At 33.9% G+C, this 15,050-nt stretch overlaps 1 protein-coding gene across 11 annotated transcripts in view; it reads right to left on the minus strand.

Moving 5' to 3' along the window:
- LOC145531644 (phospholipid-transporting ATPase ABCA3-like) overlaps positions 1-15,050 on the minus strand; it is a 234,321-nt gene that overhangs the window by 68,204 nt on the left and 151,067 nt on the right. For all 11 annotated transcript variants that reach the window (XR_014072622.1, XR_014072623.1, XR_014072621.1 and 8 more), the window contains 3 exons: positions 14,366-14,618; positions 13,928-14,132; positions 5,185-5,407 (listed from right to left, as the gene is read on the minus strand). Coding sequence is in view for 8 of the 11 variants with exons in the window: in XM_081554592.1 (XP_081410718.1) it covers positions 5,185-5,407; positions 13,928-14,132; positions 14,366-14,618 (681 nt within the window). In the remaining 3 variants the exon portion in view is untranslated. The remainder of the gene's footprint in view (positions 1-5,184; positions 5,408-13,927; positions 14,133-14,365; positions 14,619-15,050) is intronic.

Genomic DNA, 15,050 nt, shown 5'->3' on the forward strand with positions numbered 1-15,050 from the left:
TGTTGCACTTTCCTCTGGTAGCCCCTGAATCTCCTTTTCTATTTCATCTGATCTTGCCACTAGTGAGGGGGCTTTCCTATGGGCAGTAACCTCATCTCCTTCAGCAACCCCAAAGGGTGCACGTCCCATTCTATTTCCTCTTTTCCTTGTTTTCCTCTTTTTCATCCTACCAGGTTATTAGGGGATCTTTCACAGTTATTAGGTGCCTGAGGTCCTCTAATAATGTTCAGTAGGTACTCTGTGGCAAATTATTTCACTTGTAGATGTATTCTTGATGTATTTGTGAAGAGAGGTGAACCCCAGATCCTCCTATTTTGCCATCTTGACCCAAAATCCGCTGTAACTTTGTAGAAAGTTTCAAGACCAAGAAACTTAAGAATTCCAACTTTATTCTTTTTCTACATTGTTTCGTTCATTTTGTGTGCTAAGTCACTTCAGTAGTGTCCAACTCTTTGTGACCCTATGGACTGTAGCCCGTTAGGCTCCTCTGTTCATGGGATTCTCCAGGCAAGAATATTGAAGTGAGTTGCCTTCTCCAGAGGATCTTCCTGACTCAGAGACTAAACTCCAACATTGCTGGCAGATTCTTTACTATGTGAACCACTAGGAAATCCCTGAGCCCATTCTAATTCCATATGAATTTTAGGATTTTTTTCATTTCTGTGAAAAAGGATGTTGGAATTGTGTAGAGTTTGTGTGGAATCTGTAGACTGTTTTCGGTAGTATTATCTTAACATTGTTAAGTCTTCTAATCTATGAAGATAGATATTTCCCCATTTATTTAGGTTTTATTTAATTTTTCCCAGCAAAGTTTTACAGCTCTCAGCACAAGTTTTCATCTCCTTGGTTGGGATTTTTCCTAAGTATTTAATTATTTCAGATGCTATTACAAATGAAATTGCTTTCTTTAATTCATTTTCAAATTTTTTATTGCTGGTGTACAGAAACAAAGTTGATTTTTGTGTGTTAATCCTGTAATCTGAAAGTTTGCTAGTTTTTTTCATTAGCTATAGTAACCATCTTGATGGTTCTTTGGGCTTTTTCCTATATAAATCATTCTATCTGTGAAAAGACACAGTTTTAGTTCTCTCCAATTTAAATGTTTTAAAATTTTTATTTCTCATCCAATTTCTCTGGCTACAATTACAATTCAATGTTGAATAGCAATGGTGAAAGGGAGCATTCTTGTCTTATTTATGATTTTAGAAGGAAAATTTTCAGTCTTTCACCACTGAGTATACCTGTAGTTTTTATATAAATGCCCTTTATCATTCTGAGAAAATCTTAATTGTATGGATGTATTACCATAAAAGCACACTGAATTTTGTCAAATGTCTTTTATGAATCAGTTGGGATGATCATGTGGGATTTTTTTTTCCCATTATTTTGACAATGAATGATTTGATTTTGTTTTGTTGAAATTTCCTTGCATTTCTGGTGTAATTCCACTTGGTCATGGTGTAATCATTTAAATTGCTATTGGTTTTGTTTGCTACTGCTTTGCCAGAGACTTTTGCACATATATTCACAAAGGTATTTGTTTCTAATTATCTTTTCTTGTGATATCTTTATCTGCCTTTACTACAGGAAAATGATTTCCTCTTAAAACGAGTTAGAAATTGTTCTCTCATATTCTATTTTTAAAGAATTTTAGGAAAATTCATGTTACTTCTTAAAAAGTTTGATAGAACTTACCAGTTAAACCATCTGATCGTGGGCTTCTCTTTGTTGTGAGATTTTTCATTTTTCTTTTAATCTCTTTATTTGTTAGAGGTCTACTGAGATTTTATAATTCTTCTTCAGTCAGTTTAGGTTATTTTTGTGCTCCTATGAATTGGTCCAGTCAGTTTAGATTATTTTTGTGCTCTTATGAGTTTGCCCGTTTCATCTCAGTTATCTAATTTTTGATGTGCACTCATTCAGTCTTGTACAACTTTTTATTTCTGGAAAATCAGACGTAAATTCTTCACATTTATTTCTGATTGTAGCTATTTCCTTCTCTCTTTTTCCTTAGACAATCTAGCTGAAGTTCTTAAATTTTGTTGCTCTTTTCAAAGAATTTCCTTTTAGTTTCACTGTTCCTTTTATCTCTAGTCTTTATTATTTTCTTCCTTCTGCTGCCTTTGGCTTTAGTTTTCTATTATTTTACTCATTTCTCAAGGTATGAAGTTACAAAGGAAAATAGAATAATCTTGATTTCATATTTCTTTACCTAGTTACCTTTCCTGAAGTCTTTATTTCTTCATACAACTTCAAGTTATGTTATAGCATAATTTTATTTCATCCAGAATGACTCCTTTTAACATTTCTTGTAATACAAGTTGAGTGGTAGTGTACTTACCTATCTTTTTAAAATCTGGGAGGCTCTTTTTTTCTCTACATTTTTAAAGGACAGATTTGCTGGATATAGAATTCTTGATAGATATATTTTTTTTAATTCCACAGTTTTCTGTTTTCCATGGTTTTTAATGGGAAATCCACTATTAATTTTATCAAGAACTCTTTGAACTTGGTGAGTTAATTCTGTCATGATCTTTTCAAGGTCCTCCTTTCTGTCCTTCTGGAGTTTGATTACAATGTGTCTTCATGAGGATCTTTAAATTCTTTCTAGATGGAGTCTGCTGAATTTCTTGTGTTTGTAGATTCATATTTTTCATCAAATTTGGGATGTTTTTGACTATTATTTCTTGAAATATTGTTTTTGCCTCCTTTTCTCTTTTTTCTCCTCTGGGACAAGGAGAGGATATTGCATGATTTTATATCATGTATATATATATATATATGGATACACATATATATACATATATATATGTATATGGTCTCCCTGATGATGTACCAGCAATCCCTTAAACTTTATTCACTTTTCTTCACTATTTTTTCTGCATTTTCCTTAGACTCAATTGTCCTACCTCCAAGTTCACAGAATTGGCCTGATTAAATCTGTTTTGAAACCTTCCAGTGAATTTTTTTTCATTTATTATGATTTTAATTTGTTTGGTTCACCATAATTTATTCTTTTTTTGCTCAAAGACTACCTCTTAATCTCCTCTCATTTTAAACAAATGTATAATAAGACTTTGAGTATCAGAATACTGAATTTATAATGACTGAATATTATTTTTCATTTTGGCACTCTTTAAATTTTGTATAACTTTCCTCAGAGGATATTAATAAGCAGATCACTGTCTCTGAGAAAACAAATGACCCTATAAAGTTATAGTGCTATTCTTACAATGAAATTGAATAGAAATCATGCTAAACCAACTATCCTAGAAATATTTCTTATAGTACACTTAATTACTATAAGAAGTCAGGTTAGTATCTATTTTATAATCATTTTGTGTCACATGTCATATGTAGGCATACCGAGTAAGAGCTCTTAGATATTTCACGAGGGTATTCTAATAAAAATCTAATATTTTAGGGGCTTTTAGAAATGCCTTGAATGGGACATGAACATTTTCTGTACTTCAGACGAGTAGTGATTAAGCAGAGAAGTTGTCCTAGAGTATAATTACATTTAAAAGACTGAAATATGAACTGAGATCAATTTTAGTACAAAATAAATTTAAAAAAAAATTATCACAAAAAATCCTAGAAAGTCGTCAAACATTTGGTTAAACAACATAGGAGTCAAAGTAGAAATTACAAGAAAAATTATAAAATATTCCTAACTCAATGATACTGAAAATACAACATATCTAAATGTGTGGGATACAACTAAATTAGTACTTAGAAGAAACTTTATAGCTTTAAGTGCTCATATATTCCAAAGGAGAGAGGTTTAAAATCATGTAATAATTGATCTTACAAAGGTAGAATAAGCCTAGCCAATTTAATCCAAGGTAACAGAAAAAAAGAAAAATAAATATAAGAACAGAAAATCATAAAGCAGGACATAAAAATACACAACATTAATAAAACCAAAAGGCAACATTTTGAAAAGACAAAAAAAAAAGTGGTAAATATTGATCAGACAGAAAGGGGGAGAATGTGAGTGAATACAGAATACCAGGAAAGAATGAGCAGTTATCAATACTTATAAATAGACCTTAAAGAATCATAAGTAAATGTTATGAATAACTTTATGCCAATAGTTTTAGATACTTAGATGAAATGCAAAAGTTCTTTGAAAAAGGTGACATCTCAAAAGTTCCACAAGGAGCTATAAGAAATCTTAATAGCCCTGTCTCATGAAGAAAATAAATTTATAATTAACAACAAAACTTCCCACAAAGAAAACTACAAGTGTGAGATGAAACCTTTCACTGGTGAGCTCTTCCTTCCTTCAGAAAGGAAAAATATCCATTTTAGAAAAAATCCATTTTTTAGGACTGTAATATAAAGGAATTGAATTTCTGCCAACAACTCAAATAAGCAAGGAAACAAATTCTCCCCTAAACCTTCCAAAAGTGAATGCAGCCTTGCAGATAGTTTGATTTTATCCCAATGAAACTTATTTGTTTAAAAGCTGTAAGATAATCTGCACAATTCACTAATTTTGTGGTAACTTACTACAGTAGCAATACAAAACAAATACAGACTAATTAATAGCAATGTGATTAAGTATCCTCCTATATGTTTCTTAGTCTGCTATTCAGAAATCAATAATTTCTCATATGGCTTAATATTCCCCCCTTGAATAGGTGTACAATGAATATTATAATAGGTCTTCAGCTAGCTCAGGGAATTAATTATTTCATGGGGAAGGCATGATCTAAGGTCAATAATGGGTTGGAAGCTTATTCTTCTCAGTCTCTGCAAATCCAAGGATAGCTGGGTTACTTGAAACAGATCACATTAATGTTTGTAGAGTGATTTAACAAAGGCATGCCAACAGTCTGTCTCCTAAGAAATTCCTATTTGATATCTTTGCCAGTCCAGTCAATTTCTCCTTAATCTCAAAATCAAAAAGAAAATAAAGAGACAAATATTCTGCAAATGCTATGCAAAATAAGCCTGAAGGAAGAGGGTTGGGTTAGCAAAAATATCAGTGTCATAATTTGTTTTGCATTGTACATAACATGATTCTTATAATTTTAGTGACACTTAATATGGTTATTAACACTAGCGTAAAACTTCCCCAGAAACCCAGAAGGAAACAACTTTGCAATGTTCCATTCTTCAAGCCAATTTTTCTTTAACTATTCCTGTGGAAAAGAGGAAATTGTTTTAAGTCCTTACCCTGAATTGAGGTTATAAATAAATCTGCTACTGCACCAAAAAACCCTGCACAGTAGTTAAACATGACGAGCTTGATGTAGGCACTGGTATGACTAGAAAACAGGAAACTTATCAGGTACATGAAGGGAATGACAGACCAGCCAAACACCATGAAGATGAGCAATGTATCCAGAATGCGGTAATCCATGACCAATATTTTCAAGTCAGAGAACGTGAACACCACCTGAGATACAGAATACAGAAATAAAGTCAAACTGAAGAAAACTATGCAATATAATACCTGAGAACACAAGTCAATAAACTCAGAGAAGGATAAATCTTCCTTGTTAGAACACAGAGCTATTTATGAATCAAATAATTTGATCTGTGATCATGGCTGTGAGGTACTTCCACATTTTCTTTATCAGTGAGAAGAACCCCTTTACTTTACTTTCTACTTGTTTTTATCTATTTGGAACAGTTTCATTTTGTTCTTGAACAAGATCAAAGTATATTCTTTATGCCTCTTCACCCAACCCCAAATAAGCTCACTATCAATATTTCCAGAAATTATATTCCTAGTAAGAAAAGCTTTGATAAGGTTTTCATTCTGGCAGCTGTAAGCTGTGATGTTAAGGGACCAACTTTTCACAACTCTCTATTTTCAGATTTTGCCTCTTGACTACTGTATTCCTAATCCTCCTCTTCCTATCTCAGCCACTCAGTTGAGAAGCACACAAGGAAGCCCAAAGTTATAGGGGATTTAAGTAAGGAAAGAGAGAACCTACAGAATTACTAAGGAAAATAAGTTTCCAGAGGTCTGGATCTTGTAAGTTATTAATTGTGGTTTTGCCAAGTATTCTAGGGTTATCTATTTTGAACTATAAATGATTATGTAGCAGGATACTTGAGAAGTGAACAGCAGTGTTATGTTGATAAGATCTACTATGTGATTGGTAGCAAGTTTTCAATGGTAATAGAAAAAGCAACAAAAAGTGAATATAACATTAGTGAAAATATTTGGGTATTATGGACATGACTACTTTGTTTCTATCAGGGCAGACTTTCAAGAGAAATAGAATGAATTCAATTGCTTGCACATGTTGTGGCATGTACGATAACTTCAGTACTTTTAAAGATTGAATTCCATTAATATTCCATTGTATGTATATACCATATTTATTTATCCATGTTTTCATCAGTGAACACTTGAGTTGGTTCCACTAGTTGGCTATTGTGAATAATGTTGCTATGAACAATGATGTACAAACGTTTTCACATTCCTGCTTTCAATTCTTTTGGAATTCCACTGTTAGTGGAAATGCTAACTCATCTGGTAATGCTGTTTATTTTTTTTGAGGAAATGCCGAGCTCTTTTCCACAGCAGCTTCACCATTTTAGATTCCCACAATTAGTGCACAGCGTTCCAGTCTCTCCACATCCTTCCTAACACTTGTCATTTTCTCTTTTTGATAGTAGCCATCTGAATAGGTATAAAGGAGTATCTCATTACTGTTTTGGAGAAGGCAATGGCAACCCACTCCAGTGTTCTTGCCTGGAGAATCCCAGGGACGGCGGAGCCTGGTGGGCTGCCGTCTATGGGGTCGCACAGAGTCGGACATGACTGAAGTGACTTAGGAGCAGCAGCAGCAGCAGCAGCACTACTGTTTTTGGTTTGCATTCCCTAATGATTACTGATGTCAAGCATCTTTATATGCTCTTATTGGCCTTCTTTGGAGAAATGTCTACTCAAGCTCTAGTTCATTTCTGAATTGGGTTTGTTGGAGTTATTGTTAACTTTGGGGAATTCCTTATTTATTCTGGGTATTAATTTCTTAGCAAGTATAAAATGTTAAATATTTTCTTCCATATTGTGGATTGCCTTTTCACTCTGTTGACAATGCCCTTTGATTTATGTGTTTTCTTAGTTTTCATGAAGTCCAAGTAATTTATCTTTTTCTTTCTTCTGCTTGTGCTTTTGCTATCACATCCAAGAAACCATTGCCAAATCCGATGTTATGAAATTTTTCCCCTTTGTTTTCTTTAAAAAATCTTACAGTATTAGCTCTTACATTTAGAACTTTATCCATTTTAACTTAAATTTTGTATACAGTTTAAGATAAGGATCCAATTTCATTCTGTTGTATGTGAATATGCAGTTTTCCCACCATCATTTGTTGAAAGGCTCTTCTGCACCCTTTGAATAGTCCTGGAACTCTTGTCAGAAATCATTTGATCATATATGAAAGAGTTTATTTCTGGGTTTTATTTCTGTCCCATTGGTTTATATACTAGTACCAGATTCTTTTGATTACTGTAGCTTTGTAGTAAGTTTTGAAATTAGGAAGAGTGAGTACTACAACTTTGTTCTTCTTTTTCAAAATTGTTTTAGCTATGTAGGGTGATTTTCTCCTTTTATCACTAGATACTACCCTTCTTTGTCTCTTGAAGCACTGTTGAACATAAAGTCTATTTTGTCTGATATTAGTAATATCTTTTTCCACTTTTTCACTTTCAGCTTTTTCTTTCTTTTATTCATTAGATCTAAATGAGTCTTTTGTAGACAACATACAGTTAAATCATTTATCTTAATCAATTTTTCATATATGCTTTTTGATTGGGAAGTTTAATCCATCTAAATTTAAAATAATTACTGATAAGTGCTTACTTTTGTCATTTTGCTATTTTTTAAGTAACTCATTTTTGTACCTCAGTTTCTCTGTTACTGTCTTCTTTTTTATTCAGTTTTCTTCTATTGACATGTTTTGAATCCCTTATCTTTTACTTTTGTGTGTATTCTATGGCTATTTCCTTTGTATCATGAGTTACATATAACATAGTAAAGTTATAATAATACAATTTGAATTGATACCACCCTAACTTCAATAACATATAAAAGTTCTACTACTATACAACTCCTTCCAACTCTTTGTTATTCATATTACAACTTACATTTTTATACATTGTAAACCACTAATATGAATTTATAACTATTTTTACACATTTGTCTTTTAAAACCTGTAGAAAAGTGGAGCAGCAAACAAAAATTTCATTCAGTGTTATGGACGAATGCTATGTCTCCCCGCCTCACATCACCAGCTTATACCTTGAAGCCCTAAGTCCCAATGCGATTATATTTGGGATGTAATTAGATTTAGATGAGGTAATGAGGGTGGGGCTTCCATGATGGGATAGTGTCCTAACAAGAAGAAGAAAGATGAGAGATTGCTCTCTCTCTCCCTCCCATGTATGGACGTAGTGAGAAGGTGGCCATCTGCAAGCCATGAAGAGAGTTCTCACTAGGAAACAAATCAATCAGTATCTTGATCTTGGAGTTCCTAGTTGTCCCTCAGCTTTCATTTATCTGAAAATGTTTTAATTTCTTCCTTGTTTTAGAAGAACAGCTTGCTGGATATAGAATTCTTCAGGGACACTTTTTCTCTTTCAATATTTCAACATATCATACCACTGCTTTCTGGCCTCTAAAATCTCTACTAAGAAATTGATTAGTAATGTTATTTATTAATATTATTCAGGATTATTTATACACAGGGAGTTACTTCTCACTTGGAATATCCTCTCCTTGTCTTTGAATTTCAGCATTACCATGTTTCTCAGTATGGGTCTTGTTTGGTTATTTCTTACATGCTGTTTTTTGAGATTCTTGGGGTTTTAGAGTCATGTCTTTCATCAAATTTGGGAAGTTTTTGGACATTATTTCTTTAAATAATATCTTTTCACCTGTTCTTTCTCTCTTTTCTCCCTGGGACTCCCATAATGTGTAATTGATCCAATTGATGGAACTCCACAATTCTCTGAGGACTGTTTTACTTTTTGCCATTTTTTTTTTCCTCCTGCTCTTTCGACTTGGTAATTCCAGTTTTCCTGAAGCTTGCTAATTCTTTATCCTGCCTGTTCAATCTTCTGTTGAAATCCTTCAAGGTTTTTCTCAACCAGTTATTATATATTTTAGCTCCAGAATTTGTGTGGTTTATTATTACAGTTTCTGTTTGTTATTATTCTTATTTTGCTCATGTATCACTTTCCTAATTTTCTTTGGTTCTTTGTATTTTCCTTTAGCTCTTTGAGCATATTTAATACAGTTTTTAATACTGGTTATTTATTTGGCTCTGTTGTGTCATGCAGTTTCTTTTGTTGTGGTGCACAGACTTTCTAGTTGTGCATGGGCTCGGTAGCTGCAGCACATACTTAGTTGTTCCACATCATGTGGGATATTAGTTCCCTAACCAGGGATTGAACCTGCATCCCCTGCATTGCAAGGCAGATTCTTAACCACTGGACCACCAGGGAAATCCCAATACATTTTTAAAAACTGAAATATAGTTGATTGACAATGCTGTGTTAATCTCTTCCATACAGCAGGGTAATTCAGTTATGCATAAATATATGTACTTTTCAATATTCTTTTTCATTATGGTTTATTACAAGATATTGAATATAGTTCCCCGTGATATACAGTAGGAATTTGTTGTTTATCCATTCTACATATAATAGTCTGCATCTACCATATGACCCAGTAATCCCACTGCTGGGCATACACACCGAGGAAACAAGAATTGAAAGAGACGCGTGTACCCCAATGTTCATCGCAGCACTGTTGACAATAGCCAGGACATGGAAGCAACCTAGATGTCCATCAGCAGACGAATGGATAAGGAAGCTGTGGTACATACACACAATGGAATATTACTCAGCCATTAAAAAAATACATTTGAATCGGTTCTATTGAGATGGATGAAACTGGAGCCCATAATACAGAGTGAAGTAAGCCAGAAAGAAAAACACCAATACAGTATACTAATGCATATATATAGAATTTGAAAAATGGTAATGATAACCCTATATGCGAGACAGAATAAGAGACACAGATGCATAGAACAGTCTTATGGACTCTGAGGGAGAAGGTGAGGGTAGGACGTTCTGGGAGAATAGCATTGAAACATGTATATTATCATATGTGAAACAGAACACCATTCCATGTTCGATGCATGAGACAAATGCTCAGGGCTGGGGAAATGGGATGACCCAGAGGGATGGGATGGGGAGGGAGATGGGAGGGGGGTCCAGGAAGGGGAACACATGTAAACCCATGGCTGATTCATGTCAATGTATGGCAAAAACTACTACAATACTGTAAAATAAATAGTCCCCAACTAAAATAAATAAATTTATTTGAAAAAAAAAAAAGATTAGTTTAAGAGTCAACAACAACAAAAAAAATAGTCTGCATCTGCTAATTCCAAACTCCCAATCTGTCCCTCCTTCATCCCTTTCCATCTGAGATCCAAGTTAGGCTAGACAGAGACCAATTCTTTTAACATTCTCAAGACAGGTCAGAATGTTGTAAATAAAGTATGTTCTACTTCTTTCACTTTGAGGGAGATAACTAACAACTGGATTGCCATCTCCTATAGACCAAGATGATGCTGCAGGGGAAGGGGCTGAGTCAAGGGCCAGTCAAAATGCAATAAAATTTCTTACTGTTTTGAATGTGACTTTTCATTTTTTGGGCATTCTCCTAAAGAGTAACTGCTATAGGTCTAAGACTGTTTCTCTGAGGTTGTATAAGGTTATTTTAAACAGTTAATTCTCACCAAAATTCCGATTTAGGAAGCTCTGAACACTCCAAGCAGGGTACATGCCAAAAAAAACCCCAGTATAGTAATAAGTATAGTAATAATGATAAAAATCTAAACAAAAATGAGAAATCTTTTTAAATATCAGTGGGGAAAACAGATATATTACATTCCAAAGAGTAGTATTAGTAAAAATAACAAAACTGACTTCTTAAAAACTGATAGAAGCAAGCCATGAGACATTGGAATATTATTAAAATATAGGAGGGGAAAATTCAGGAAAATATTCTTCAAAAGGTAAAGAAAATGAAATAACTTCCATGCAAATAAAATCTAAGCTTTTTTGTCACTGTAACTTTCTTAAAGAGACTATCATAAGAAGTTCTTTAGGAAGAGAAAACTGATATATAAAATTTCAGAATAAAAATGCAGAGCAATCAAAAAAACTCTATGAATAAGTGTGACTATTTACTGCATAAAAAGTGATAATACCTTTTGGGTATGCAGAAATGAAAATGTCTTATCAAAGTAATGCAAAAAAGTCAGAAGGAGTCATTGAAATGTTAAGGCTACAAGATCTTATCACTGTTAGGGAAGTAGTAAAAGCAATAGCTTGTAATTAACCAAATGTGTGTGTTAATTTTTAAGGCAGTCGCTAAAAGAAGCATTAACACAACTTAATAGAGAGCAGAAAAAAGGGAGAAAGAGGAAACAAAAATAGATTATTTAAATAGGAAAAAAATAAGATGATGCCATAAGCCCAAACTTCTTAGAATGCACCAAGCTAGATTGCCAGCCTGAAGAAAAAAAACACAAACTTTATATAAATACTTTAAATATAAAGACCCAGAAAACTTAAATATAAAAAGATGGTAAAAATATACCAAAAAAACAATGATCAAAGTAGCTATGCTATTGCCAAAAATGTATAATTTAAGGCTAGGATATCAGTACATTGAAAAGGGGAAAATGACAGTGATAAAGGGGTCAATCCACCAGGAAAATACAAATCTAAATATGTATGCACACATCAATATACCCATTCCACAAAGAAAATTACACGAAGCAAAATTTCAAACTATATCAAAATGTTACAGAAAATAAAAACAAGTAGGCAAATGAACTATGGTGTTGGAGAAGACTTTTGAGAGTCCCTTGGACTACAAGGAGATCCAACCAATCAATCCTAAAGGAAATCAGTCCTAAATATTCATTGGAAGGACTGATGTTGAGGCTGAAACTACAATACTTTGGCTACCTGATGTGAAGAGCTGACTCATTTGAAAAGACCCTGATGCTGGGAAAGATTGAAGGCAGAAGGAGAAGGCGACAACAGAGGATGAGTTGGCTGGATGGCATCACTGACTCAATGGACATGAGTCTGAGTAAACTCCAGGAGTTGGTGATGGACAGGAAGGCCTGGTGTGCTGCAGTCCATGGGGTCGCAAAGAGTCAGACACGACTGAGTGACTGAACCGAACTGACTGAAAATGTCAGTAACAGTAGTGAGAAGAGCACCTCGATGAGCAAAACTGACTACATAGAATAATGCCCTCAGTAACAGCAGGAGACAAAGTCTTTTTATTGAAGTATAGTTCACTTACAATATTATGTTAGTTTCAAGTGTACAGCACAGTGATTCAATATTTTTGCAGATTGTACCCCATTACAGGTTATTACCATGCCTATAATTCCCTGTGCTATACAGTATATCCTTGTTGTTTATCTCATTTGTGAATAGTAGTTTGTATCTGTTAAAATCTTAATTTTTCCTTCCCTTCTTATCTCTCCCCTTTGGAAATCACAAGTATGTTTTCTTATCAAATACACATAAAATATTTATAAATTTTTACCACATTCTGGATGATGAAATATGACTCAATAGATTTCAAATGATTGAAAATATTCATATAATCTCCAAGAAAAGTGGTATTAAGCTATGAATATATTTTCAAACTGCTTAGAAATCAAACCATACATTTCTAGAAAACCTCACAGTTCAAAGGTATTTTAGAAATTAGAAAATATTTGGAAATTAGTGATTTATAAAATAATATAGCTGTGGAATGTAGCTAAAGCAATCAGAAATTTTTTAAAATAAATTAAGTTTTAGAATTTGTGCAAGTAGCAAATGGCGGAGGAAAATCATGGAGCATGAGGTAATATCTGCATTAGCTCCTCCAGTTAGTTCATGTAGTAACAGAAGTAACTAGTGGCCTCAAAAAGTTGGTAAGTGGCTATCTGGCAAACCATGAGAGGAAGCATGAGAGGAGCATTGAGCTCCTTGGCTACAGTAGTGCATATGATAAAGAGAAAAACATTAGGTTTTCCTTTCTACCCTGGAGCTCTCCATACCACCTTAAGTCTCTAATCCTTTTACTTTTCTAATGTGTAGTAGCCTAGCTCTTCCTCAGAAGCAAAAGTTACAACATTCCAACTCTACAGCCAGTACATCTCTCTTAAGAGAAACAAATAGGTTTGTTTTAACTTTCACAGCAGTGGCTCATTGACCTTCTCATAGGATAGAAATGTGGCTGTGGAGAAGACACCAGATATAAAGAGAGAAGAAAGCAACAAGCATAAACAGACCCAAAATCCTCCTAATTTTGCTTTTAGTAATAAAAGTTTCAATAGCTCTTCATTATCTATTCAACATTCAAATATTCAAAAACAGAAACATAAAATTTAAATAATTGATGGCATAAAATTTAAAAATCTCTTGAGGGAAACTGTAAAAATTGAGCATAAGGATCTCTTTTGTAACAAATAATTACAACAGATAATAAGATGGGAAAACACTAGGACCAGAAGGAAAATAATTTTAAAGTATTTGTTTTGTTCAATATGGGACTGGTCTTTTAGTGTGCATATTATATCCTTCAATAATTGTAGAAGCTTTGGGCTGACTACATATGGGAGAGCAAGCACATAAGAAGCCAGATCAAGAGACACATTTATGTTTCAGTAGACAATAATATTTTATTAAAAAATAATAGAAAATAGAAAATTTTCACTATGAGATGCATTCCACAAAGTATTCTCTGACATAATGAGCCAAAGATTTTTTATCTTTCTTGAGAGATGTATATTTAAATTAATATTAGCCATATAAGAATCCTCTGGCGTTTAACAGAATGAACTCTTAAAATACTTCGTCTGACACTCACCAATAGTAAGCAGCAGGAAATGAAGAAGATGATGAAGTCCCACAGCAGAGCAGAGAGCCAGAAATTAAGGGCATAAACCCCACTCAAAAACTGAATGTGCTTCGCCTTAGTGACTCTCTCATTCACTGTCAGGAGACAAAAGCCACTGACAAAAATACTCACACCAAAAAACAAATTTAAGGCTATTTGTGGTCCTGTCACTGCACTACAAAAGAATGAATAAAGAGGACACATTGGTAAAGCAATAAAGTGGGAAACATTAATTTCTAACAATAACTTTAATTATTAATGTATTATAAATTATATTTATTATTAGCAGCTATTTTCTTATTTAAATTAACTTTTAAAGTTAACTTTTAATAAAAAACATGGTTGGAAAGGGAAGAAGGGATCTATTTAAAGCTTAAAGCTCAAGTTCAATGAAAAAAGTATACATACCGATGTGCAGGTCCACCAGAAGTAGAATATTTAGGCTGAGGTTTGTTCGTGACTGTAATGGAAGCATCAGGGCCAGAAAGTGCCATAAAAATAATATTGTCTAATACAGCCAGAGATAATGATGACGAATGGTATGCCTCATTGTTGAACCAAAAGTTAACTGTATTTTCACTTCCATTAACCTTAATGGAAAATGCAATAATGCATGAGTAAATGCATTTTTTACTATCTGCCAAATAGTCCTCCAGATCACCTGGAATGAGAACATAATACCAGTCAGGGGCTCAGCACACAATATAGATCATTAACTACGTATTTTAGAGCTGCTGCCAAGTCGCTTCAGTCATGTCTGACTCTGTGTGACCCCATAGATAGCAGCCCACCAGGCTCCCCCATCCCTGGGATTCTCCAGGCAAGAACACTGGAGTGGGTTGCCATTTCCTTCTCCAATGCATGAAAGTGAAAAGTGAAAGTGAAGTCGCTCAGTCGTGTCCAACTCTTAGAGATCCCATGGACTGTAGCCTACCAGGCTCCTCTGTCCATGGGATTCTCCAGGCAAGAATACTGGAGTGGGTTGCCATTTCCTTCTCCAATAAATGCTGGAGAGGGTATTGATAAAAGGGAACCCTCTTACACCGTTGGTGGGAAAGTAGATTGATGTAGCCACTATGGAATACAGTAAGGA

This window comes from Giraffa tippelskirchi, chromosome 13 (genome assembly GCF_054371585.1).
Source record: "Giraffa tippelskirchi isolate mGirTip1 chromosome 13, T2T-mGirTip1v1.2.pri, whole genome shotgun sequence".
NCBI lineage: Eukaryota > Metazoa > Chordata > Mammalia > Artiodactyla > Giraffidae > Giraffa > Giraffa tippelskirchi.